Source organism: Heterodontus francisci, chromosome 31, assembly GCF_036365525.1.
Source record: "Heterodontus francisci isolate sHetFra1 chromosome 31, sHetFra1.hap1, whole genome shotgun sequence".
Taxonomy (NCBI): domain Eukaryota; kingdom Metazoa; phylum Chordata; class Chondrichthyes; order Heterodontiformes; family Heterodontidae; genus Heterodontus; species Heterodontus francisci.
Window position 1 is genome coordinate 37,323,019 of NC_090401.1, and position 24,401 is coordinate 37,347,419.

The window sequence follows — 24,401 nt, forward strand, 5'->3', positions numbered from 1 at the left end:
AAGACTTGTTCCATTGTTACTAAAAATACTTACAGCATACAATCTGCCTTTAATGCAGTCAATACCCCTGACTCCACTAAAACTCTGAATGTACTCTATTCCTACCATGGTGCCTATTGAAGAAGCTATTTCAAACCTCCTACAGAAGCTGAGGCAAAATACATGAAAAATTCAGTGCGTCAAATAACCTGTTTGTATTGAGGTTAGGAAGAGGTATTCCATTTCAACAAAAAAGCACAACCTATGTTGTCAGCTTTTTCTTTCCTATTAAAGAAAAATCAAACCATTTTTGTGGAGCTATTATATTCAATGAGTCAGTTCAATTTCACGTGGAGATTTAACTTTGGTACACTATATGTGCAGTTATGTGCTTTAGTAATAATGTGGCTTCTTCAATAATAAATAGGCATACTTTGGGGGTGGTAACAGGTTTCAGTTGATTTTAAAGTGGTTGCCAGGAGTCTGTAGACATCTCCAAGTCACACAGCAGGAGCAGAGTTGTCAGCAACGTGGATCAGTGCTGTTATATGTGGAACTCACAATCCACCTGCCTATAATAGACATACTTCAGTCAATGAAGCCGTATTTATGAATATACAGATGGTTTGTGAACCCATATGTAATCTCTTCTCAGTTTATACCTGTTGGTAGAGAGCCTTTTGCTCCCTAGGAGAGTCCATTATTGTGCGTACCTTTCATTTCATGTGCTACATTAGGTCATCACACCTCAGCTTAGTTTCCATACTACTCACCACCACCCACTCCCCCCCCACACCACCCCGCCCCCCACTTTACTTTGCTGCTCTTGGTAAATTATAATAGTGCTCCTGGGAGAACCAGAAATGAACCAATGTGCACACAGTATCCCTAAAGTGTTCCAGTGCTCTGTTTCACCTTTCAATAATGGAATATTTATGGTGTTCTTATATCAGAATGCTTAGACACATGTTGACAGTTTCGTTTTTTCCATTGCTTTATTTTATAACTGAGGGCACATAGTGCCTTCATCCTCCATTTTAGACACTTTTATTCAGTTTAACAGTTGCTTTAGCATGACTCAAACCCTGCTGGTACCTGACTTCAGGTCAACCCGAAGAGATAGAGATATACAGCCTATAGCTGGGTGACAATTGGTGGCTGCAGTCTTCAGATCAACACTACCCGCAGGCAAGCTGTGTAGCAGGGTCAGGCTGCAAGTGGGAAGAACCATCTAGTGACAATATAATCAGCTTGGTATTGTCAACAGGTGACCTGTGAAATGCAGGAATACTACACTTCCAGCAACTGTTCTTTTATTATATACAGAATAATGAATGCCTGGAAGTGATGACAAGGCAGTGAAGCTTTCTCCCCAAAAATAAAATCTACAAAAAAAGCACAAGTGCTTTTGCAAAACAACCAGGTGAGGTGGAGGGGCTGAAACTAGTCTACACCAGCAGCGTGAAACGGGCTTGTAGCAAATCGGCAGGTAATCTTTCACTGCGCCAGTTTTTCTTTACCATTGACTTGGAAAATATTGCCGAGATTTTTAATTTTAAGCCAAGTTAAAAACAACAGTGAGAATATGAAATGAGTCTCCAAAATGATTTTGTGCTTCTGTTCTGTGAACTTCAGTGGAAAGAAGTTTGGACAGGGTAGAAAAATTGGCTACCGATTCACTATGAGCCTGTTTTGCGCTGCTGGCATAGACAAATTTCACCCGCCCCACTACCCCCCCTCCACCCTCCAAAACTCTGACCTCAACTCACATACACATGCATATATACACACACACAGGCAAGCAAATAAACCATTAAGAAAGCCCAGTCACAATGGTATCATTGCATACTCCAATATTCTTTCTCTAGTAAATACTGCAACAGCTCAACAACTGTGGGCAGTAGAATGGAAAGGTTTGCACCATATGAGATTATTCAATGACTGACAGTCCGTACCCAAATCTAACCAACTGTGACTAATCCATTAGACAATTTGCAGACATGACACTAATAGCTGAGAGACAATCTGAATTTAATAAGTTGCTTTTTATTATTAGCCTGAACCATCCATATAGATCTAGAACTACCTACACTAAGAAAAAATAATTTCTCTATGAAATGCTGTTGTATTTTTATCAGAGGCAAGGTCTGTTCAAACTGTTCCATAGCTGCAAAGGTCCAGGGAGTGCCCTCCAAAATATCCATTTTCAAGTGGAAAGTTAGAGACAGACAGCAAGTGGTGGTCCAAAAAAGGCACTTAATTACTAACAATGTTGGATCAGAATTGCACCAAGGTCACCTACATAGAATTTAGGTGGTGTTAAGCCTTGGCAGTAAGACATCATTTTTGCAACACGCACTTTAAAAAAAAATTATGACATGATATGATCCAGCATTCCATTTGATTTCTCTTCCTGGCATTCTTTTATCTTCTTTTCATCATTTCCAGTTTTCATTCAGATAAAATGAATCTCAGTTGCAAACTCCATTCATGTAGCTTTTGGAGGATTGTGGTGGAGGTCTCTTTGATGTCAGACGAGTTCCATGCTGCCCCAGGGGTAAGGTTTGCCTCCCTTGGAATCTCTACTTGTGGCTGCTTCACTTGAGTTTGTCAGTTTCAGAGCTGGAATGCTGAAGCGAAGGCTGTTGCCACCTGCCACTGAAGTGTCCTGGAAACAAAGGATATGGGAGCTGTTGAAGCAGAGAGTGTATAGGGTTGGGCAAGTCTGTGTCATGCTAGGAGTGCAATATCAGTATCTCTCAGTATTAACATCTTGACCCAAAGAAATTTGGCAGTAAACTTGAATCCTGATAACCTCAGAACTATTTTGCCAAGAAATGTTCTGGGTTTTACTTACATGGATCTGTTTTCCTATGAAATGGGAAATTCAGCCAATTTTCATGTTTTTCTAACATAGTTCGTGGTGGGGGGAGTTTTAACCACCAAGGACAGATGGGTTGGGGGTGAGTGGGAAGGTAAAAATTTTAAAATTCTGTATCCTGACCCCAACCCGCCCACTTCCGGGTTTAACAGAGGTGGGGAGGAGTGGTGTCGTGGGGGGTGGCAGGCAACCAGGAAGTGGGTCGGTCATTAAAATGTATTATGAAGGAGGCTGTGTGCCTCCATTTTAACTCTTTTTTAAATTCTTAACTCAAGGAGGCCAGGCCTCGGAATCCCAGCCGCCAAAAAGGAAACGTGAAGAAAGTACCTTTATTACACTGCTTGTGAGCCAGGAGAAACAAGGGTGTTTTCTCCCAGTATCAACAAGCTTAACTCCACACAGTCAGACCTGTGCAATTAGCTGACCCACACACCCCTGTGCCCCTAGTGATTGGCCGACATGCAATGTCCTTATCCCCCTCCACACAATGTCCAATTCCATCCCCCCCCCACTCCACCGTGATGTCTGATTCCCCCTATAATGTCAGATTCTCACCCCACCGCGATGTCCAAATCCCCTCCTTATGATATGTGAACCCCCACCCCCCCCCCCACCCCCGCCGCCATGTCCAAATACCCCCGTGATATGTCTGATTTTCAAAAGGGAATTGTTGGTTGCCATTGGCTTATTTTTCTAATGCAGTAAGTGATAAAATGATATAAATTCTGGTCAATTGATTAATTTTTAAAAAATATTTAGAAATAAAACCTTCCCAAGGGGCAACAGAAATTTGCAGGGATCAGATTTTTAATGAACATTTTAAATTAAAAATGTACTTTTAAAATTAAGGTGGCAATAAAGAGAAAAAGAGACTATCTGCACCAACAATAAAAGGCTAATCTGCAAACTGGCTTGGCAATGGAATGGGCACAAAGCAGTAGAAATAATTTAAAATGAATTAGTAACATTCAGTTAGGCAGCAGAAAATGTACTCTATGTTCTGATGCTAGACAGGCAGAGTTTAGAAAAATTCAATGTGAAACAATTATGATCAAAAGTAATCAGAAATATGGCAAATACTCATTCACTGTATCCTGTTAAAGGGCAGTTCTCCCCATGTTAATAAATGTCAATAGTTAATTGACAAAAAAATCCTCTGTGTAGTGTACTGAACCATGTATTTCCAGGTTGTAGTGAAATCTAGTTTATAATATTGCATTTCTTCACATCTGGGATGGCCATTATTTCCTTTGTGTGGACAATTACGATGTTATTGTTACTGTGCTCACCAGAGCCATTCAAAAATCTTTCCAGACAATTTTGGGCTGCTCAGTAATTTATTCTTATAGCCAAGAGAGAGAGATGGAATTTCCACTTCTGTATGGCAGAATTCTGGCACAAGTATTATGCAGGAATGGAGAGTAGAGGTTGAACCCAACTCTGTCGTGTTACTGCCACTTCAGGGCTTCACTGGTAAACTCCGATGGTGGAGCTGGAGGGTGGGGTGGCAATGTGAGGTGGTGGTGGTGGCAAAGGTGAGGGTAAGGCCATTGGCATGTTTTCTGCTGACATTTCACCCCCCCCCTCCCCTCCCCCCCACTCACACTCTACACAGATTAGGGCATTTCTGAGGGTGTTCTCCAGCTACTCTCAGAATACCCCAGAACCACTTCTGATGCAGGTAACCTAGGACCTATCTGCTGAGAGCAGGTATAGGCACTGTTCTGGTCCAAAGATTGGCTCCACCATGTAGAAATCAAACAAGAATTGTTCCCAGAGGAGGAAAGGTTATAGAAAGATTTGTTGATCTGATCCACCTGTGGGGTCCCATGTAGGAACAGCAGCTTCACCTCCTCTATTGGATGGGATGCCCAGTTGTGCCACTGCAGAGACAGATGCCTTCCCTCAATATGATGATGACCTATATCAGGGATTTGGGCCAATGTCATGGTGGAACTAAAGCAACGTGTGCAAGTTATGACTCACTTCCAGAATTTTTACCTTTTAATCTCTTTTAACACAAACTTACATAAGGAAAGCATCAATTGAGTCACCTTTCTACAAATAAATTGGATGAAGGTTAAGAAGTAGCCCAACAAGATCTTCCCTTTTCCTATTCACTGACCCTACCTGGGAGCTGACCTTCTGGACACAGCATGCAGATGAGTAAAGGCCTGGCTCAGTCTTTGGTGTTATAAGTTCTAATGCACCAGTAGCAGTGCTACTGGGGGTGGATGGCACACTTGAGAAAGGTACTGAACAACAAAGAGAGAAAATAGAATTATTAGGAGTTGTGTAATCTTCACAGCAGCCCTAACAAATATCAAGGAAGTGAAAATAAATGTACTTCATCAGTAAGTTCAATGATATTAGATGTTTCTTACAATATGGCTTTTGATAAGATATGACACTGATAAAAAGAACAGTGCAATGTGACAATTAAAGGCATACCAAATGATCATTATAGTAACAAAATATTGTGATACATTCAGGAATCATAGGAAATAGGATGACAGTCTAATATTTGGAGGTTATGCTTATTTGGCATATTATTAGACTACTGGGTGTAATGCTGAATACACAATTAACTAGCATTAATTTGCATTACAGTTTTCAACCAATAACTTATCCAATAAAATAAAAATCAAACAAAACTGAAAATAGTAGAAATACACAGCAGATCAGTCAGCATTTACAAAGCAAAAAAGCAGATCATCATTTTGGGTGCAAGACCCTTCCTCAGAATTGAAAACTAAAGACCCAGTTGTTCATTTGTTTCCTGAATCGTGTCCACCTATATGAGTGAAGCATGCTAGAGGAGCATTTCATTTACAGATGAAAGCTGAACTCAGTCTGTGTATGGTGGAAAGAGAAAATAACTCTCTCCAACTGTTTCGTGTGTATACACACCTGTGCATACATACAGGCGCATGTGTATAGGGTGAGTAGATGCTAAAAGAAGCACTAAGCTGCTTTGACACTGCTGGACCCTAAAGCATTGCATTCTCAATGTGTGAGGAAGGTAGTTCACATCATAGAAACCTGAACAAATCAGTTTTAATGAAGTGTTTTGTGGGTTATTAAGGAAATTATTAAAGTCTTTATCCATTATGTTCACATTCTTGATAACTTACACTGACAAACTAAAAATTTTAATCAAAATAAATTGTAGTACATAAATGTGCAATGAACATTTAAAACTTGTTCAACCTTACCAGCTGTTTCCTAGACTTCCTATCTTAGATTGGAGCTGTTTTTATCACAGACAGCCTTTTCTCAGTAGAGTGTATTACACAAAAATATATGAATTTTACTAATGCCTTTGCAGATCTCAGGAGAGAAGATCAGTAGAAGTAATATAGCAATATACATAAAATCTTCAAATGGGTTAAAGAGCAGAGCTTTCCGTTTCTAAAGGAACAAAACACCTTGGGATGTTGTGGCACATCAAAGGTTATTATAATGAGGCACCATTCTACACTTTGTGGGTTGGTTCATTTGCCACATACATAAGAATATAAGAAATGCCTAAAGTGGCTCATTGAAGCTTATCTGTCCAGCACCCTAATTATCTCATTAGAACATCCAACTGCATTTTGAATACCCCTACTTTTTGTCCCTATTACCCTGCTTGGCAGATTATTTCAGATATGAACTATCTTTTCCTAACATAGATGTATAAGAACTCACTTTAAATTTAAATCACAAAAAACTTCAACACATTCAAGATTCAAAGAAAGTGTATGGTTCTTTAGAAAAGTATCCCCATGACGACCACAAATCTGTCAATGTCCTCTGAGCTAATTACATGATCTGTGCTAACATCTGGTATTTCCCTTAAGTATTTCTTCATTACTAGTAAACTTCGGATCACGCAAGTTATGAAAGTCTCTCTCACAATTGTCTTCAGAACCTGTAGTGATGGCCTGCAGCTGGAAATGCCTATATGGAACAAGTATTTAAAAAGAGATTTGCAATAAAAGACCATGTCCTCAGTGATGAGCTTCCTGCAGATTGGAATATTTTACCAGCATCATTTCACTGATGGCTCTACCTGTTCTTTTCTATGACTCAAAATGTCTTACCAGAAAAGCTGAAAAGTTACACAATAAAAGTCATCATTACTGGAGACTGTTGCTTACCTGCAGGGGAGGTGTCTTTATTCACATTCTTTGGTTTGCGTTTCCTGGTCTGAATTCCCTCTTTTTTCATTGCTAAAGGTCGTGGTATCTGCCAAGTAAAGTGAGGGCTTGATAAATAAAACTACAAAAAATTAAATTTAGAAATACGGTGAGGAAAAGAAGCAGATCAGAAAAAAGTTCATAACTTCAATGCATTTTACCTTAGAAAATGCACTGTTAGTTTGAATGTCGCATGAAGTAGAAAGTCACATCAAACATATATCAGGCTGATGTGAACCGAATGTGACCTCATAGTGTAACATTATTCATGTGTCAGGTGGTACCAAGTAACCAATACTTTCCGACTCCATTTATGAACAAATAATGGAATTTAAATCAGGCTGGTGCCAAGTTACTGCTTCACAGCTACCTTTAAACTGGGGGTCAGGACATGGGAGTAAACATCTCTTCAGGAAATGTAGTTGCAGTCACCTGTGCTGTTATAACATGTGCACAAGACTTAGTCCCTGCTCTTTACTTTTGGACTCAGTCGAAAGTACAGGATCTACATTTCTTTCCTTTTGGTTGTATTCAGATCAGTAATAACTGTTGACAAAGGAGAAAGAAAGACTTGCATTTATATTATGCCTTTCCTGACCTCAGGATGCCCCAAAGTGCTTTACAGTCAATGAAGTACTTTTTGAAGTGTAGTTACTGTTGTAATGTACGAAACGTGGCAACCAATTTGCACATAGCAAGTTCCCACAAACAGCAAAGTGATAATGACCAGATAACCCGTTTTTATTGATGCTAATTGAGGGATAAATATTAGCCAGGATACCAGGGATAATTCCGTACTTCTTTTTGAAATAGCACCATGGGATCTTTTGTGTCCACCTAAGAGACTTTGATTTAACAACTCAACCGAAAGGGGCACCCCCGACAGTGCAACACTCCCTCAGTACTGCCTTGGAGTGCCAGTCTAGAGGTTTGCGCTCAAGTCCCTGGACTGGCACTTGAACCTACAACCTTCTGACTCAGAGGTGAGAATACTAGCAACTGAGTCCCTCTAAGGAGGATTTTCAATTGATGATTCCTGCCAATATGTACATACCTGACTATAGAGCTGACACATATTCAGTACATAAAATATTTTTTAAGGGTTTTCATTAGATGCTTCCATGTGAGCATGAAACAAAGAACAGTGAAAGAAACTGATCAATAAAAATGGAAGTTCCATGTGTTTGGACATTTGAAGATAAGGAAACTAAAGAATAACAAACACCCCTTTAAAGGACAAAAGCAAAATTAGATTCAATTTTCAGATTCCTAGGTTCAAGACTGTCTCTCTGTAGATGAAACATTTGCTGAATGAATCTCTGACCAATAGCACTGACTCTTTCTAAGTATTGATTAAATGTGATTGATTTACACAGATCTGGGTTCTGTTATATGACACACTTCCAATACATGTTATGGCTTTTTGTGTCCACTTACCCCATGGAGCTTCATGTACAGTCCACAGGCATTGCAGACAGGCTCTCCCTCAGCATTACGCCGCCACAGGGTGGTGGTAGTGGTGTGACAGTTAGAGCAGGAGAGTCCTTCTCTCCGAGATGCAGACTAACAGAGAAAAATCAGCATTAATACCCACAAAAAACAGATTTTATAATAAAACTCAATTAAAGCACCATCTCTTTAGAGCTTTGAGAGGGATAGGAATGTCTGTTATAGACAGAAAACTTCAAACTCTACAATGAAAAGTTTGGAATTTACTGTTGTGCAAGACTTTCTGGGAATCGTGCTTTATTAAGAAACAGCTTTTCCATTGGCTCCTTAGGTCACAATAACCTTTAGCACCACAGATTGCCTTGGTTCAAGAATCATTTAAATTGTTTCCTAACATATTGACAGAACAATGACAGATTAGACCTTTGGTCTCATCCTTAAATCATTTAGCCTATCTGCCATTAAAGACAATATACTTTAATATTGACAAATGCTTAATAAGTAAAGACTATTAAGAGTAGCTGTTAGCCTTTAATAATGCAGTGTGGCCTTTGTGAGCTATATGCTTTTCACTGGCTGCCTCAACCAAGGGTGTATACTGCAGGATTGCAGGCTAAGGGAGCTATGTTTTCCCAAGGGTTTGCATAATAACAATATTGATGAGTTACTGCAGACAGTTGATGCTTTACCATTGCGGGTTTTTATAGCCAAACCACGTGTGGATTCAGAAACAGAAACCTGATGAGTCTAACGGTTTATGCCAAGAGATTCTTTTTGCACTTGCCTAATTTATCAGCTGTTTAATCATATAATTTAAAGAGTAAAGATTTGAAAGAATGCAAATGTATTACATATGGCGAGGAGATGGAAACCTTACAGTTTGTATTCGTAGCAGTGGTATCCAATTGAACTTGTAAGCCCATTGTTTAAGATTGAAACAAACTTGGAACTATTTCTCTTTAGCAGCTGCTTAGGTTTTTAAATATCAGTTAAAAGTTTCTATTGGAGAGAATCTGCTATGTGTTATTTATATGTATTATTTTATAATTCCCTTCCTTTAGATCACCTCTCTCCCTCATCTCATGCATAATTCTCCAATAAATTGAGCATCCTTCGGAAAAATGTAGCTTCTCAATCTCATTAAAGAATGGCTTGCTGTTACTTCCACTCCAACTTGCTCTCCTCAGCCCTTCTCTCCTCAAGTTAATGAATCATGCTGGGATATGGTTATTTCCGCCGACAACGATTGAAGTATTAAAGAACTGAATAAGGGAGGAAGGAATTCAATGCAGGAAGCAATTTTTTTTCCTTCATTTGAATTGGTCCACATTTTGCCTTCTAAAATTGGGAGAGACAGGAGAGGGTTTTGGATTATGGCTTGTGTTTTCTTTGCTGATAATCATAACGTTAAAGAAATAAAATTATTTCACCTCGTAAGACGGAAATTGGAAAGTGAACTTCTATCATTAAAAAAATCTTGCCTGCTTTACAATTTATAAAAATGATATCCACGCACTGAAAAAGTTGATTATCCTGTCTACATCAGGACAGGTGGCAACCTTATCTTGAAGCTGGATCAACAATTAATCAATAACCAAATATCTTGTTACCATTCAGTGGGCGTGGTCATGGAACGCCACTGTGCACATATTTGACCTGCGTGTCCGGATCCCTATTCTACAAGCGGCCGGTGAGAAAGTAACAATAAAGCAAACACTGAAATGTTGTTTTAATCTTCAGCTTATTAGCTGAGTAACGGACATGTGTATATTGTACCACTGGTACCACATTAATATGTTGACATCAGGCTGAACACACATTTAGCCAGGAATGGTACAAGCAAGCCCCGACTCGTTCAGATTACATTTCACAGCCAATATATTATAGTGGCAACTTCCCAGTTGATAAACCAAAGGCTAAAAATCCCACTTTCAATGTGTGGATAAAATCACTGCTGCCTTAACCATAAGAATGACTCATGGATAAACTGACGGTCTTAAGCATTCACAGTGAATTGTTTAAAATAAGCGCCTACAGCGCGCCGAATATTAATCATTTTAGTAAGTGAAATATTAATGTACGAAAAAATAAGTGGTTGGCACAGCTCGGTTGTATATTTGTGCTCAAAGTCAATTAAACAGCGAGAGGCATTAAAAGAACAAAGAACAAAGAACAGTACAGCACAGGAACAGGCCATTCGGCCCTCCAAGCCTGCGCCGATCTTGATGCCTGCCTAAACTAACACCTTCTGCACTTCCGGGGCCCATATCCCTCTATTCCCATCCTATTCATGTATTTGTCAAGATGTCTCTTAAACGTCGCTATCGTATCTGCTTCCACCACTCACCTGGCAGCAAGTTCCAGGCATTCACCACCTTCTGTGTAAAAATACTTGCCTCGCACATCCCCTCTAAACTTTGCCCCTCGCACCTTAAACCTATGTCCCCTAGTAAGTGACTCTTCCACCCTGGGAAAAAGCTTCTGACTATCCACTCTGCCCATGCCACTCATAACTTTGTAAACCTCTATCATGTCGCCCCTCCACCTCTGTCGTTCCAGTGAAAACAATCCAAGTTTTTCCAACCTCTCCTCATAGCTAATGCCCTCCAGACCAGGCAACATCCTGGTAAACCTCCTCTGTACCCTCTCCAAAGCCTCCATGTCCTTCTGGTAGTGTGGCGAATTAAAGTCTGAAAGCACAGCATTATTTTTCACATGTACGCTGACAACACCCAACTCTACCTCACCATCACCTCTCTCAACTCCTCCACTTTTGCTAAATTATCAAACTACTAATCCGACAGCTAGTATTGGATGAGCAGAAATTTCCTCCAATTAAATATTTTCTTTGGTTTCTGCTCCAAACTCTGTTCCTTATAGTGAAGGATTTCTCTCCAGCATTATAGTGAAGGATTTTTTCCCCAGTAGGTTTGCTTCTAATATCCCTTCATTGCAGCAAATATTCCTTCAGGTTCTGGGAGAAGCTTCATTTTAGTCAGGAGAAAGTTTAAACCCGGATAAAGAAGATCGCGTGAGAAGAATTATTTTGTCACACGTTTCCAATAATGAGCTTTAGCTGTCTATATATAATATATATTTATATCTGTGGTGTATATATAGAGAGCTTAAAAGGGAATAACTATCTCACTAATTAAAAACCTTATAATAGATACATGACGCTCAATAAATCAGTAGCGAGCGCCCCTGCAAAAAATAGCCCCATAAAACCCCACTATGAATATTGTAATCTGGCATCGAGTACACAGACCACAAAAAACTCGGACAGTTTTCACACCGTGACTCGTGGATTGTTCAACCATTCTTAAAAAAAACACAGGAGTTCAAGGCTTTAATACAAGCCCATGCTACAGTAATGCTCATAAACTGCTCTTGAACTTGTCATCTGAATTGCTTGATTATGTAACGGCCGTGAGACTCCTTCCTGGATATAAACTACTGTTCTTCCAGTCAAATGACAATTTATATTTACTTATCACAATAACTGTGAAGAACATTAGTTTTTTTTTTCAACTGAGCAGTAGCCGAACAGAAACCATTATGTACTGTGGCCCTTTATTTGGAATCTATTAGAATACAAGCTGCACATTAAACTGTTGTGGGCCCGTGGCCTAATTGGAAGAATGCAAATTCCACATAATCTGTACGACTGACTTCAATTTGGGTTTGGAAGTTGCAAGGAATGAACCAGTAGTTCAATTTAAGAAGCTAATATTGTTCAGTAGCTACTGGCCCTGAACATATATACTAAAACATTCTTCCAATTTAACAACGTATTGTATAAATTAGAGAGAGTGGAAACTGTCTCAAGGTAATATTTTGGAAACAAGCTTTTTTGAATTGATTAAATGTGATGTTATTCTGTTAGATAACATTTGGTGGAGGGGAACTAGTCTGATAGATTATTGTTAGGGAAGGGTTAAGGAACCAAGGTGGGTAGACGGAATTAAGATACAGATCAGCCGTGCTTTAATTGAATGGCGGAACAGGCATCGGGGACTGAATGGTCTACTTCTGTTCCTCACTCATTGAGAGATGGTCGTTTCATACAGAACTGGAAATAATTGATTTTTTTAAAAGTCCAACAAATTGATGAGTCTCATCCAATCACAATTCACCCAAGCAACATCGACAGAGAAAAATGAAATTGGAAAATTAATCAATCAGAGTGCTAAATCCTCTCCACTCTGACTGGTTACTATAACCAGTTATTACAATACTCTATCGAGAGCAACCTATTAGAGGAAGGAACCAACACAATTGTCATAAAAGAAAATATGGTCAACTAAAGGGATGAGATTCTCTTCCATACCAAAGATTTTTTTTTGTTGCTGTCAAGACCTGCTAACAAAATAACATTCAAATACTGGATTTTTCATATAACTCTATGACTATGACTCTATGACTATTTGATTTTTTAAGGGAATTGTTAAAGGGAAAATTCCTTTTTTTAAAAAAAAAAAGGAAATTTAGAAGTTTAAATAAGTGATTACAAGCAGACCTAAATGCAGTAAAAAGTATACATTCTAAGTTTTTTTTTAACTTCAAACACTGTGTACTAGTTTTAAAAACATCAAATATCGTAAATCTTCCTGAAGGTTTCCATCTTTCTTACAAATCCTTCAGCGTAACATAGACAACATTGGGAACAAAATGTCTATTCATCATAAGACAACTCCTACTCATGCTGAATCCACCTCAATCGAGCGTGTGGGAGCCATTGGTTGACTGGTGGAGACTTTACTGAGATTGTTACTTGGGTAACTTGTTTGTGATTATTTCAAAATTACAGAATGCCTTGGTTGCTTCAGCAGAATATTAGTTAAAAACTGCAACCACGTTATGCTGAACGGTTCTCCTATATCTTACCAGTCGTTTGAGAGGTTTGATAAGGGGTCGATTAATTCCATTAATTCTGTTATAAAGTCCACATGCATTGCACAGATAGTGGCCAGTTCCATCTCTCCGCCACAGAGGCGTGGACATAGCACCACAATTCACGCACTCTCGGCCTTCAAGGACATCATCGAGTAGTTCTGGGCAGGAAGAAAAATCCAAAGTAACCATTAAACATACACACAATGCTATTTGCAATCAACGCAGTCTAGTCTACCACAAGCTAAGGACAGAAGTTTTGAGTCCTAGCCTCTTCTGTCTATAAACATTAAGGATGTAGTTATATTGCCGCCTTTGCATTGCAGTGAACGCAAAACTGACAGCCATGGAGCTGAACCGCACTCAATCCGCAAGGAAGAAAGCTGCCATGAACACTGCTCAAGAAATTACAGCCTGCAACCCTGTCCCTGAATTTAAGTGGGTGGAAAATTGGGGGCTGCGACACATGATTTCCCAGTCAGCACTCCTTGCTACTTCTGCTAACTAGTAGCACTTGAGTAGAGATTCGTGCCTTATAACGCCAGCAATACATCTGTACCCCACAGTTTAAAGGGCGCCCAGGAGGTCTTGTAGGCTTTCTGGGCATTTTATTAACGTAAGCGCGACCCATTCCAATATTTTCAGACAGTGGGCATCCCCATTGTTAGTGTGAGAAATTGGAGCTCTGCATGTACCGAGCTCCTAACCTTACATATAATATCTCATCTTAAAGATTCTGTGGTCTTTTAAAGAACTCCAATGGGCTTTATTATAATCAATTAGATTATTTTCCTGGATTAAGTATCTACTCTTTTATACAGTCAACTTATTTTTATTTTGGGAGATATAAGTTTAGGCATTGTTTCCTAGATTTATCAGCCAACTATCCTAAAAGAAATGTACTTAAGCCTTAAAGGTATAGGCTGGATATAGGCCTCTCTTTAAATAACAATAAGAGCAACATATCTACACAAAGGTTTCCATGCAACGTTGCGTCTTGTATCCTGGGAACTGATGAAACATATTAACTGAAACATTGCGTATCAAATCTTTCTGTTTGGGTGTTGTATCTTAAAATACATGCACACTCTGTAAATTTAACGTGGTGTGAAACCCTAATTAACTTGCCATGATGCTAAATTTGAAGGTAGGTCGGGTAGCTGACATGTTTCCACAGTCAAACGGAGCGAAACTCCTCCCGTGAATCTTGCTCAATTTCGTTTTGGTGGCAGGCAGGTCGGGCCCTAATTCAGGGTTGAGGCTCACTTGCACCGTAACTGCAGTCAGTGCGAAGCCAGCCCATCCCACTGATGCTATAGTTGTAGTATTGATGCACCTTTGAATATATTTCAGTAGCAGTGCTGACTGCTGTTTTCACCACACCTGAAATTTCAGAGTGGTCCACGAACAAGGTGTCAATGCACTTCACTACGTACTAACAGAAAATACCTTTAAATGCCACTTGGCTTAAATTCACATTCAGGTTGGTGAATTATGTTATCAAGCGCAACATTGGATAGAAAGAGATGCTATCACTTGCGAAGAGAACATTGGTTAAGGATTTGCTGCAGTATTGAGAGATCAAGATGTCAACTCTTGCCATTCAACTACTCGCTCAACCAATGATCATGGTGCAATGAAATGGGTGAATACAAAGTGAAGAAATTATATAAACAGTATTCTTTTTTCATATTCATCAGTGAAATGGACGGAATGGTTTGAAATGGAACACCTATTTTAGGTGCACTCCATGTCAACATCATTTCTCCCAGATCAGGTATAATACAAGCTGATGCAAAGATAATTCCAATCTGTTCCAACAATATGCCCTAACTCGTTTACAGAGCAACAGTTTCTGTTGCACCAGTTTCGTTTTAAATTGCCACCCCTAATGCTTCTTTGAATGCTAGCAGTCTTCAGTTCTCTTGAAATTGAATTAAGACTGTCCGCAATTAACTGCATGTCTTAGAGCTGACATTAAAAGTAAATTCTTTCCTATCCGTCTAAATTGGGTTTAAGCCCTGGTATCTATTAGAGATATAAAAACAATTTGTTAATTAAACTAATGGCCAAAATCCAAATGTGCGGCTATTCCGATGTCACGTTGCACAATTGCCTCATTCCACTGAACTCCAACACTGGCAATGAGTCATCTCCAAGTTACCAAGCTTCTGTTCCAATAATTCATTCGATCAAGACAAAGTGCTTTATTTTAACCGATGGCAGAATCCGGAGGCAGATCAGGTCTCAGGTGCCAATAGCATCTTGCCAGTTGTTAGGTTATTATGTAGCCACCCTGCCCCCACACTGTCAGGTATACTAGTTACAAATAGACCCACATGTAGAGGAGCGGGCAACACAAGTCCGCCTGAGCTTGAACATCATTGTATCCATCAGATTTTCCATTTATGTGCGTTCATAGCCACCAGTGATGTGCTGCTTACGCTCATTTCGTAAATACTGTAACACTGGTGGTTGAGCTCTGTCGTCACAGTCTGATGGTACAGAGAAATTTCAATAAAATTTGTATGCTATTTCCCCCAAAAAGTATTTTCAAGGAACGTCAGTCAGTATCAAAAATGTTTGAAAAGGAAGTGGCTGAAAGGGAACTTAACAACTATCATTGGACTCGATGTCCTATTCGCATTTTGGAGACAACTGTTTTCCACATTCTCATATCCAAATTCTTCCTTTCATACTGTAAGATAGATATATTTTGAAAGATACTGTAGCAAAATGTACCATCAGCGATGTACAAAATGTGGAACAATTCTGCATCAGTAATCTGGGGAAACAATCATCTAAAACATTGAAACTTGTGGGAGTTTAATTTCAATTCTCAAAGGATATACGTCGCTTAAATCTCATATTTGCTATTCACTGCATAACGCTGGTCAAATCACCGAGCAAAAACAGAAAGTCATTTCATTCAATTCGCCTTTCAGGGACTAAAGTAACTCGAGATATTTAATACTCATTTGAAGAATTTGTAAAAATAATAATCCCTTCAGAAATTAGTTAAGATCTGAAGATAAACATAGTAAATTATCCAATAAGATCGCAGTGTTAAGGATGATCCAACATGTGTCAGGTATGCTGAAAATGTTGGTGAGCGCAAGTGCTTATGTGTGAAAAGGTGAGGTTTTTAAATAGAAACACTCTTTTTTCCCCGCACATCTAACCCATCAATTTGATTAAACAGCAATTAGAGTTTGGTAAGAATATGGATGGAGCGGTGAATTCAAAGAAAACAATGGCGCGTTAACTTTTTTTTAAGTCTCATTTTCTATCCCCGCCAGTTCATTATTTTAACGTAATATAATATAACCGAGAGGCCTGCAGCTCTCGCCTGGGAAGCTGCTGGAACTGAACTTGAAGCGATGGTCTGTGATGTTATACTGCGAGCTAATCACCGCACACGCCGGGGTTTCGGATACTGGGACTCACTGTTTCGAAATTAAGAATGGCGCATTTTTAAAAGGGTATTTGAATTTGTTCGAAATTTATACTTAAAATCTTGATCGAAGAAATGCGTAATTACACTAACGCCTTGCGAGAAGCGCCTAGGCTAATGGCTAGAGAATGGTTCCTTATTAGTACAGGCAGTGTCCGTGCTAAAAACTGCACCAATCCTCCACACAGTACTGTATTTCTGTCGGGCAAGTCAGTGTGTAATTCCAGACTATCGGAAAACAAATCTTAATTAAGTTTAATATACTGCAGCTTTCGCAAACCCTTATGTGCCGCGACATATTTGGTCATCCAGGTTTTCAATAAATCCGGAGATTGGTTTCAGTAACTGGGCAGCTGTGGGCTCTGATGTGTATATTGAGGATAGGATTGGCGTGGAAGTGAAATTGTGTTTTCTGGTATAAAATGAATGTCGGCGTTAAACAGACACTCACCGTTTGCCCGCCTGTTTCTATCTCTTTCTCTCCGTCTCGCGTCACCTTTCCTGCTTATATCTCTGCCATCTTTCCTTTACTCCCATCTCTTTCGCTCTAACCATCACATAATGAGTTATGAGGCCACCAAAGACAGATTTCTATGGGATGTTATTCATTCTCGTCCCATCTCTCGCTTTCAACTGTTAGTATGCAACAACCCAAACTCGACATTCATCGACATTCATCACCCCTGGTTAATCCAATCGCCCAGTTACTCTTTGCTTGATAAAGAATACTTTTTTTTTCGAATGAATGTTAAAATATTCGTTATCATTTATAGCAACTTCTGCAGACTTGTCCTCACTCAACCTAACCACACCAGATTGCGTATGTGCGCTTTCTTCAATACACTGTATTCATAGATGAGCTTAAAGAAAATAAGTAGTTTAAACCCCTACTTTACTACTGTAGTGAATGTGAACCTCTCTGCGAATGGATTTAACCGCTTCATCGGCCTGGATAGTGTATCGGGACATTTAGAGGATGTATTTAGTGAATAGCACATCATGTTTTTGCATGGTGCAGCCTTTTCCCCTTTGCCATTCCATTCGGACGGAGTTTGTTTCAGTCGGTGAATGGCGAGAAATCTGTGCACATTCCGATTCTGCGACGGCGCCGTTGGAAGCAGCACCGAGTTACCGATGGGCTAGAATCAATTCTCAATCATGAAACTATTAGCAATAGATTCGAATTAATTTGAAAACCAACTACTCAAAAGCCCGCAAATATCACAACAGATCACTAGCACTATAGTTCATTCCTACAGCTTGTGCTAAAGGTGGGGCCTTTCTGAAATTAAGCTATGAAAAATGAACGTATCCCTTTTTCCTGTAAAAGTAATTAATATTTGGACATTGAATAGTAAAGTAACGACGGAGACGCAAATATAAAATTGTTACATGTTTCCTTTTTCACGATGAATTTTGGAATGTTTTGAGTGAAGGCTCAGGGAATAATCCCACGAATCTTATCATTTTACTGCCCGTTAAAACGCTACTGCGTCATCACCTCAGCTTAGAAAAACGACTTAACACCTTTTATTTCAATACGACCCTCATGTGTCGTCCTCCAACACAAGCCCTAACCCCGTCACTAGACTGCTCTACATTTTTAAAGACACCATTTGGGTAATGTTTTTGTGTGTCATTTGGGTTTCGCTGCCGGAATCTGCTCACCAACGACCTGTGTCCAGACCAAGCAGGTAAACTTCCTCAGCGGCCGTCAGAATAAACCAATCCCAGTCTCATCCACAAAGAAAAGCCGCAGCATTCGGTGATTTTACCGCTTACTGCCTTTGGTGATTCAGTGCTTAGTGAATAATGCAGAGGGTGTGTCAGTTCTTTCATGGAGTTGACCGCACATTTTCTTCCCGACACATTTTCCCTCAATGCTTCCGCGGAATAAAGCAAAATATGCTGAAATGAGTTAATATCTGAAAGGGAAGGTTTAACGGTTGGGGTGAGACCTCCATCTGCGCCCCGACCTTACTCTTCTATTTCATTCGGTTTCCTGATTTGACTGGCTTGGTGTGGATTTTCAATATTTTCTCTTTTCGCATTCTCATCAGTATCTCTTTTTGCTTCTATATTACAAGGCCAACAAAAGGCAACTGAAAGAAAGAGAAATGCTTACGAATGGAACGCGCTGATTGCTGAAAAAAATAAACTAGGCTCAAAAGACACAAGGCCCGGTTTCCATCCACACAATTTGTTCCATTTTGTGCAATACACCTCTCACAGGGGCACCCCCCCCCCCCGCCCCCCATAACTCTCCACCCCAAAAATCTAAGTTTAAAAATGAGAGGCGTGTGAAGGTTGAAAATTGTACTGTGAACATTGCATCGGGTCAGAACGTACAGCAAATGTTCCTTAACATGATACAAAAATTCAATGGACTGTATCTTTGTATAGTGTTTAGTCATTTCCTCTAGCATGCTGGGGTACTTATCGCATGATATTCATTGGATACATGCAGCTCTCCTGAACTTTGAGCTCAGGTAGTCTTGGTTGCTCCATTAATACTTGCTCTGATCAACAAGCAACCTCCCCCCCCACCCCCCGCCTTAACATGACCCCACAGGTGTCAAGATTTTCCGCATGGTCCCCAAATTGTCACTGTCGCTGTTTCCCTGTTTTGGTTATATATTAGCTATTTCGCTCCTTTGCTTTCATGCTAGAGATTATTTTCACGAGGTTTTAAATTGCCGAATTGCCCGAGGAAGGGACACTCCTATTCGATTTCTATTCTCCGCCGGTTTTCACCGTCCCATTTCGGTTAAAGGTTGGGGAGGGGTGACAAGTTATGCCCTTATTTTAAAACCTCCAATTAGTTTTCATTTTGCACTATAAAGGATCTTCTCAGCTGAACAAGACATTAAAAAAAACCACAAATCAATCCGGTTAGAACTGAAACGGGATCAACTCTGTGAATGTGGCATCATTTTAGAGCGAATTCTGAGAGATATTTTTTATGGTATTTGGGTTCAGGGCTGTTTTTACGGTGGGGCTCAAGCAGAGAACCTTCATGACACTTTTCACGAATTTGGTGGGAAATCCTGAAACTTCCCAGAGAGTTCCTGCAGAAACTATTTGCAGTCCGGTACTTCACTTCCAACAACCTGTGATACATCATTATCGTGTTTTAAACCTCACCCGCTACAGATGGACTAAAACAAAATGATTCCCGCGATGCATTTACAACAGAACATTTACACTGGGGACAGACTGTGCTTTGGAAATTGATACAGAGGGAACATTCAGCAATTACCAGTGTGTCTGTTCATTCAGGGCAAGGCTCTCGGGTATAATTCATGGACCCATGATTTCAATCTCCTGGATATTATATTAATCCAATTCATTTCTCTTTCCCTTCTAGAAACCAAACTAATCAAGCTTTCCAAAATATTTTTAAAAGATGGCCAGGAGCATATTGCTTCGTTCATATAAGTGGCGCTTTGCTAAAAGTTTTAAATTTAGAAAATTGTGACAATATTTTCCGGCTGCAGGAGTTTGCTGGGGCTGTCTCGTACTCAAAGGCCTAATCTACATGCCATGGATTTATTTTTCTTTTTTCAAATAACATTAAATAAGCGTTTATATTTCAACGAACGAAGTCTTTCCAGTTCAGCTAAAACAAAAGCCATAACTTTTCATGGTTCTCTTCCTGATACTAAACATGTCATGTTCCTGTCAAACACCTTTTCCTGCACTTCCACTCCCAGCCAAACCACTGTAGTTGCCTTTGGGAACAAAGGAAAATTTATTTCTTCAAAGAATGCAGAGATTCCACTTAGCACGGCCTGAACTTCACGTCCAGTGTATCTGCTATATGCAGCGTTTTGTCTGCTCCTCTATCTAACATATAAATAAGTTACATCATATGTGTAAGATTGGATATTGGACGCGTAGATTTTCCCTTAGTCATTTGTAATTTATATCCTGCAGGGTGTTTGCAGAAAATGTCAATCACTGCCGAATATCTCCTCGCGTGTTTTAGGATGTTGACATATATCTTAAAAACAGCTATATGTGTGTGTGTGTGTTTCCTGCATTTCCAGAAACCTAGACAGAGAAGATACCAGGGTCACAGTGGACTCTGGCGAAGTGTGGTAATGTGCATTAGAATAGTTTCGAAAGTTTTGTTTCCCTCCAGCGAGGGAACTCCTTATTCACTTACTGCACTTTCTCATTGTTCAGTTCCCAGCCATTTCTTCAATAAACCGTAAACGCGTTTTCATTTCCATGTGAAACGGCACCGAGCCATCGCCACCGATTGTATTGAAACCCGAGTGCAGACAGGACGTGAAGAATGTGAAAATCTCGACACGATTTAACGAAAAGAAACACAGCCAACGAAACTTCACAGCCGGTTCCTTAAAGTACAAATCAGGAAACCGGGAAGGAATTATAGGGGAAATCTACCTGAATTATATGGGATTGGTTCCTTATGAAAATAATTACTTTCTAATCTGATAACAGCACCATCAGGAGTCAGACGTCTCCTGATTGAAATACGAGCTTTTCCATTTAGAATAGTTTCTGTTACCTTCTCTGTTTCACAACTTTCTCTAACTGAGGGATAACACTACCCATTACACCACTCTATTATTCATATTTATAATGAAACAGAGCAGAATAGGGAGCACGCTCCATCGTGGGATTTTGACTGTTTTTTTTAGTTTTAGTTTTCGAGATACAGCACTGAAACAGGCCCTTTGGCCCACCGAGTCTGTGCCGACCATCAACCACCCATTTATACTAATCCTACACTAATTCCATATTCCTACCACATCCCCACCTGTCCCTATATTCCCCTACCACCTACCTATACTAGGGGCAATTTATAACGGCCAATTTTGCCTATCAACCTGCAAGTCTTTTGGCATGTGGGAGGAAACGGGAGCACCCGGAGGAAACCCACGCAGACACAGGGAGAACTTGCAAACTCCACACAGGCAGTACCCAGAATTGAACCCGGGTCGCTGGAGCTGTGAGGCTGCGGTGCTAACTGTGATTCAGCTATTATTATCAAAAGGTTTGCCTTCCCCAAACAATGGAGTGAAGCCATGTTCTGTTACAGATTGAATATTCATCCTTTGGTCTGTAGCAGTTAAACATCAAAAGGCTGCAATTTCGGACAGCATAATAGGCTCAGGGTTCAAAATCACACATCAAAAATAAGGCGTGAGCTATAAGATAACGTTACTTTGCAGGTGTGTTACATACGTTCTGCTTGAGTCCTGTCTTTACTCACAGTGCTATGATCTGCATGGTACCATCACCCAAACCCGCCAAACTCAATAACCCGACTTCTCTCTTTATACATGCTGCCTGACCTTGTTTTTTTCAATATTTTCTGTTTTAGTACAAAATTACAAATTTATTTAATCTCAGTATTGGGAAGTCCTTTCTCGCCTGTTCAAAGGATATGCTCAATCTAATAGAATCTATGGTTCAGCTACAATATCATCTCGCCCACATATACCTTCTAGACAGGCATCGCTGGTAATCTGTACAAATTGTTGCTAGGCCGCAGTTCCGCCTCTTATCGAGTCAGTAATCGAGATACAGTCAGTCCTGTTACTTGTGATTCAAAACAGAATTTGAGCTCGGTCCTGCCCTAGCGTATTATAACAGGATTCACCGTGTTAACACGTTCGGCCACTTATATGAACAAAGGTTATGAGAACCGACCCCTGGAAGAAAATGCTTCTGACATTAGATTGCCTCATCAAACATTTCATTCGTATAATTTTAATCCGTCGGATTTTGTTTTTTCAAAATATAGCAAGAATCCTTACTGTCTCCTACTACAACGAATTCACCAACTAGACTGAAATCTTACCCATCTTTAAAGTTGTCAGAGTTAACGATTTTAGACTAACTATAAACACAGACACTGTTAAATATACATTCGTTGATATATATATAGATACTCACAGGCTCCAACTATGAGAATACACAGCTCCTTTCTAGTTCAAGTTGGTCATTGTTAATTAACTTGCACATTAGAATGTCAACATTTAGCTTTGTTAACGATTAGAAACGGGGGGTCTTATTTCCCTTGTATTAACCTGTGAGAATTTTGATCCATTGTACAATCTGACACTGGGTCTTTGGGAAATGCAGGTTCGGGATGAATTGGGAACTGAGGCCAATTGCTGATCAACTGGAACCGTCCCTGGTGCCCAGAACAAGTGAGAAAGTTCCTGCAAGTTACTTTAGCAAAAAAAAACGTGTGTTCAGAGCAACAGCCAGCCCCGTCTTCCCTCTCTGGCACTCAATGATAGAACATTCTCCCAACATTTGCCAATGTACAAACAGGTAAAGTCGACAAGCCGAATCTGGGTTCCTACCTTCGCCGTGCCTGCGAGCGGGGATCAGGCTGAAGGCAGGATTCTCCAAGGGAGCCTGGCTCCAGGCTGTGGCCGCCTCCGAGCTCATGTACTGCGGGTAGTGGTTGGGGAAGGAGCCGCTGAGGGTCCAGCTGATGCTGACCTGGTCCCGCACGGCGGCGGCGGCTGCAGCCGAGGAGATGGAGAGCGGGCTGCTGAAGGCAGTCTCCCGGGGAGAGACACTGGAGACGGGCGGGCTGGAGGAGAAACTGGAGGAGGCGGAGTGCCGGCTGCACAGGGGCTCGCTGCTGGCGGCCGGCTGAGCCCAGGACGGGTGCGGGGACACAGGGCTACCCTGCTGCGTGGAGCCGCTCTGCAGGTAAGAGAAGCCTGAGAGAGCCGGGCTCACTCTGGAGCTCGGCACATAGACGGCGGAACTGGCCGAGTGCAGGAAAGCCCCGACTGGGTCAGGGTGCGCCGTGTACGGCGGAGGGTTCGCCAGCCCCTGGTACATCCTCGTCGGCGTGGAACCTGGAGGAGCCCCCGCAGAGAGAGACACCACCCCCTGGGAAAGCTGCAGCCGCCACCCGCTTGGTTCCCCCCGGCCACAGCGTTGATAAAATATTAGATAGTGTCCTTTAGTATAAAATCCTTTCGATTCCAACCGGTGCCAAATCGTCGCAGATCTGAATCCGTCCAAAGCCAGGAGAGTTGATCCGAGCCTCTGACATCTGCCAGCAAGCAGGGGAGGGAGGGAGAGAGGGAGGGAAAACAAACTTTCCAACTCCGAGAGGGTGTGAGTGAGTGAGTGAGTGAGGGAGGGAGAGACAGAGTTCATAAAGTGGTCAAAGATCGAAGTAAAAAGGGAAAGGAAATGGAAATCAAATGGTGGGGGATTTGGGTAGAACCTCCCATTTCTCCCAGTAACTGCATCTCCCTGTCAATCTGCCGCTTAACCCTTTGAAGGCGGCGGCAGTTGTCCCGTTCCGGCCCGAGGAGAAACAGCAACTTGGGCGCTGTTTGTTTTTCCAAGTTTATTCCCCGGCACTTGAGAATGTGCAGTTAGAGGCGGCCACTCCGTGTGTTTGGCTGGACTTTTAGTCCCGTGTTTCCCATATAAAGCTTCGATAATACTTTCAAGTGGTTGTTTGAGACGGATTGACCGGGAATATTATTAATTACTAATAATAATGAAAACAGAGGGCGAACTGAAACTAAATTTGTGGGTTAAGGAAAGG

General features: G+C 40.7%; 1 protein-coding gene across 3 annotated transcripts; it reads right to left on the minus strand.

Moving 5' to 3' along the window:
- Positions 1-799: 799 nt before the first annotated feature.
- Positions 800-24,015, minus strand: LOC137346969 (transcription factor GATA-4-like). 3 transcript variants are annotated; one of them, XM_068010934.1, is made up of 6 exons: positions 23,185-24,015; positions 13,378-13,544; positions 8,479-8,604; positions 7,003-7,090; positions 4,991-5,115; positions 800-2,647 (listed from the first exon to the last, which is right to left on the minus strand). In XM_068010934.1, the coding sequence occupies exons 1-6, from the start codon at positions 23,999-24,001 to the stop codon at positions 2,510-2,512; spliced, it is 1,461 nt and encodes a 486-aa protein (XP_067867035.1). In that variant the 5' UTR covers positions 24,002-24,015; the 3' UTR covers positions 800-2,509. The 3 variants fall into 3 exon arrangements, with proteins under 3 accessions (XP_067867035.1, XP_067867037.1, XP_067867036.1); XM_068010936.1 differs by lacking the exon at positions 23,185-24,015 and adding an exon at positions 21,006-21,055; XM_068010935.1 differs by lacking the exon at positions 4,991-5,115.
- Positions 24,016-24,401: the final 386 nt, after the last annotated feature.

Excerpts from the sequence above, each read along its gene's own strand:
- LOC137346969 (XM_068010934.1), bottom strand. The coding sequence starts at position 24,001 with ATGAACTCTGTCTCTCCCTCCCTCACTCACTCACTCACTCACACCCTC. Across the intron at positions 8,605-13,377 it reads TCAAACCTCTCAAACGACTG|TCTGCATCTCGGAGAGAAGG; the intron begins GTAAGATATAGG and ends TTTCTCTGTTAG. Across the intron at positions 7,091-8,478 it reads TGTACATGAAGCTCCATGGG|ATACCACGACCTTTAGCAAT; the intron begins GTAAGTGGACAC and ends TTTACTTGGCAG.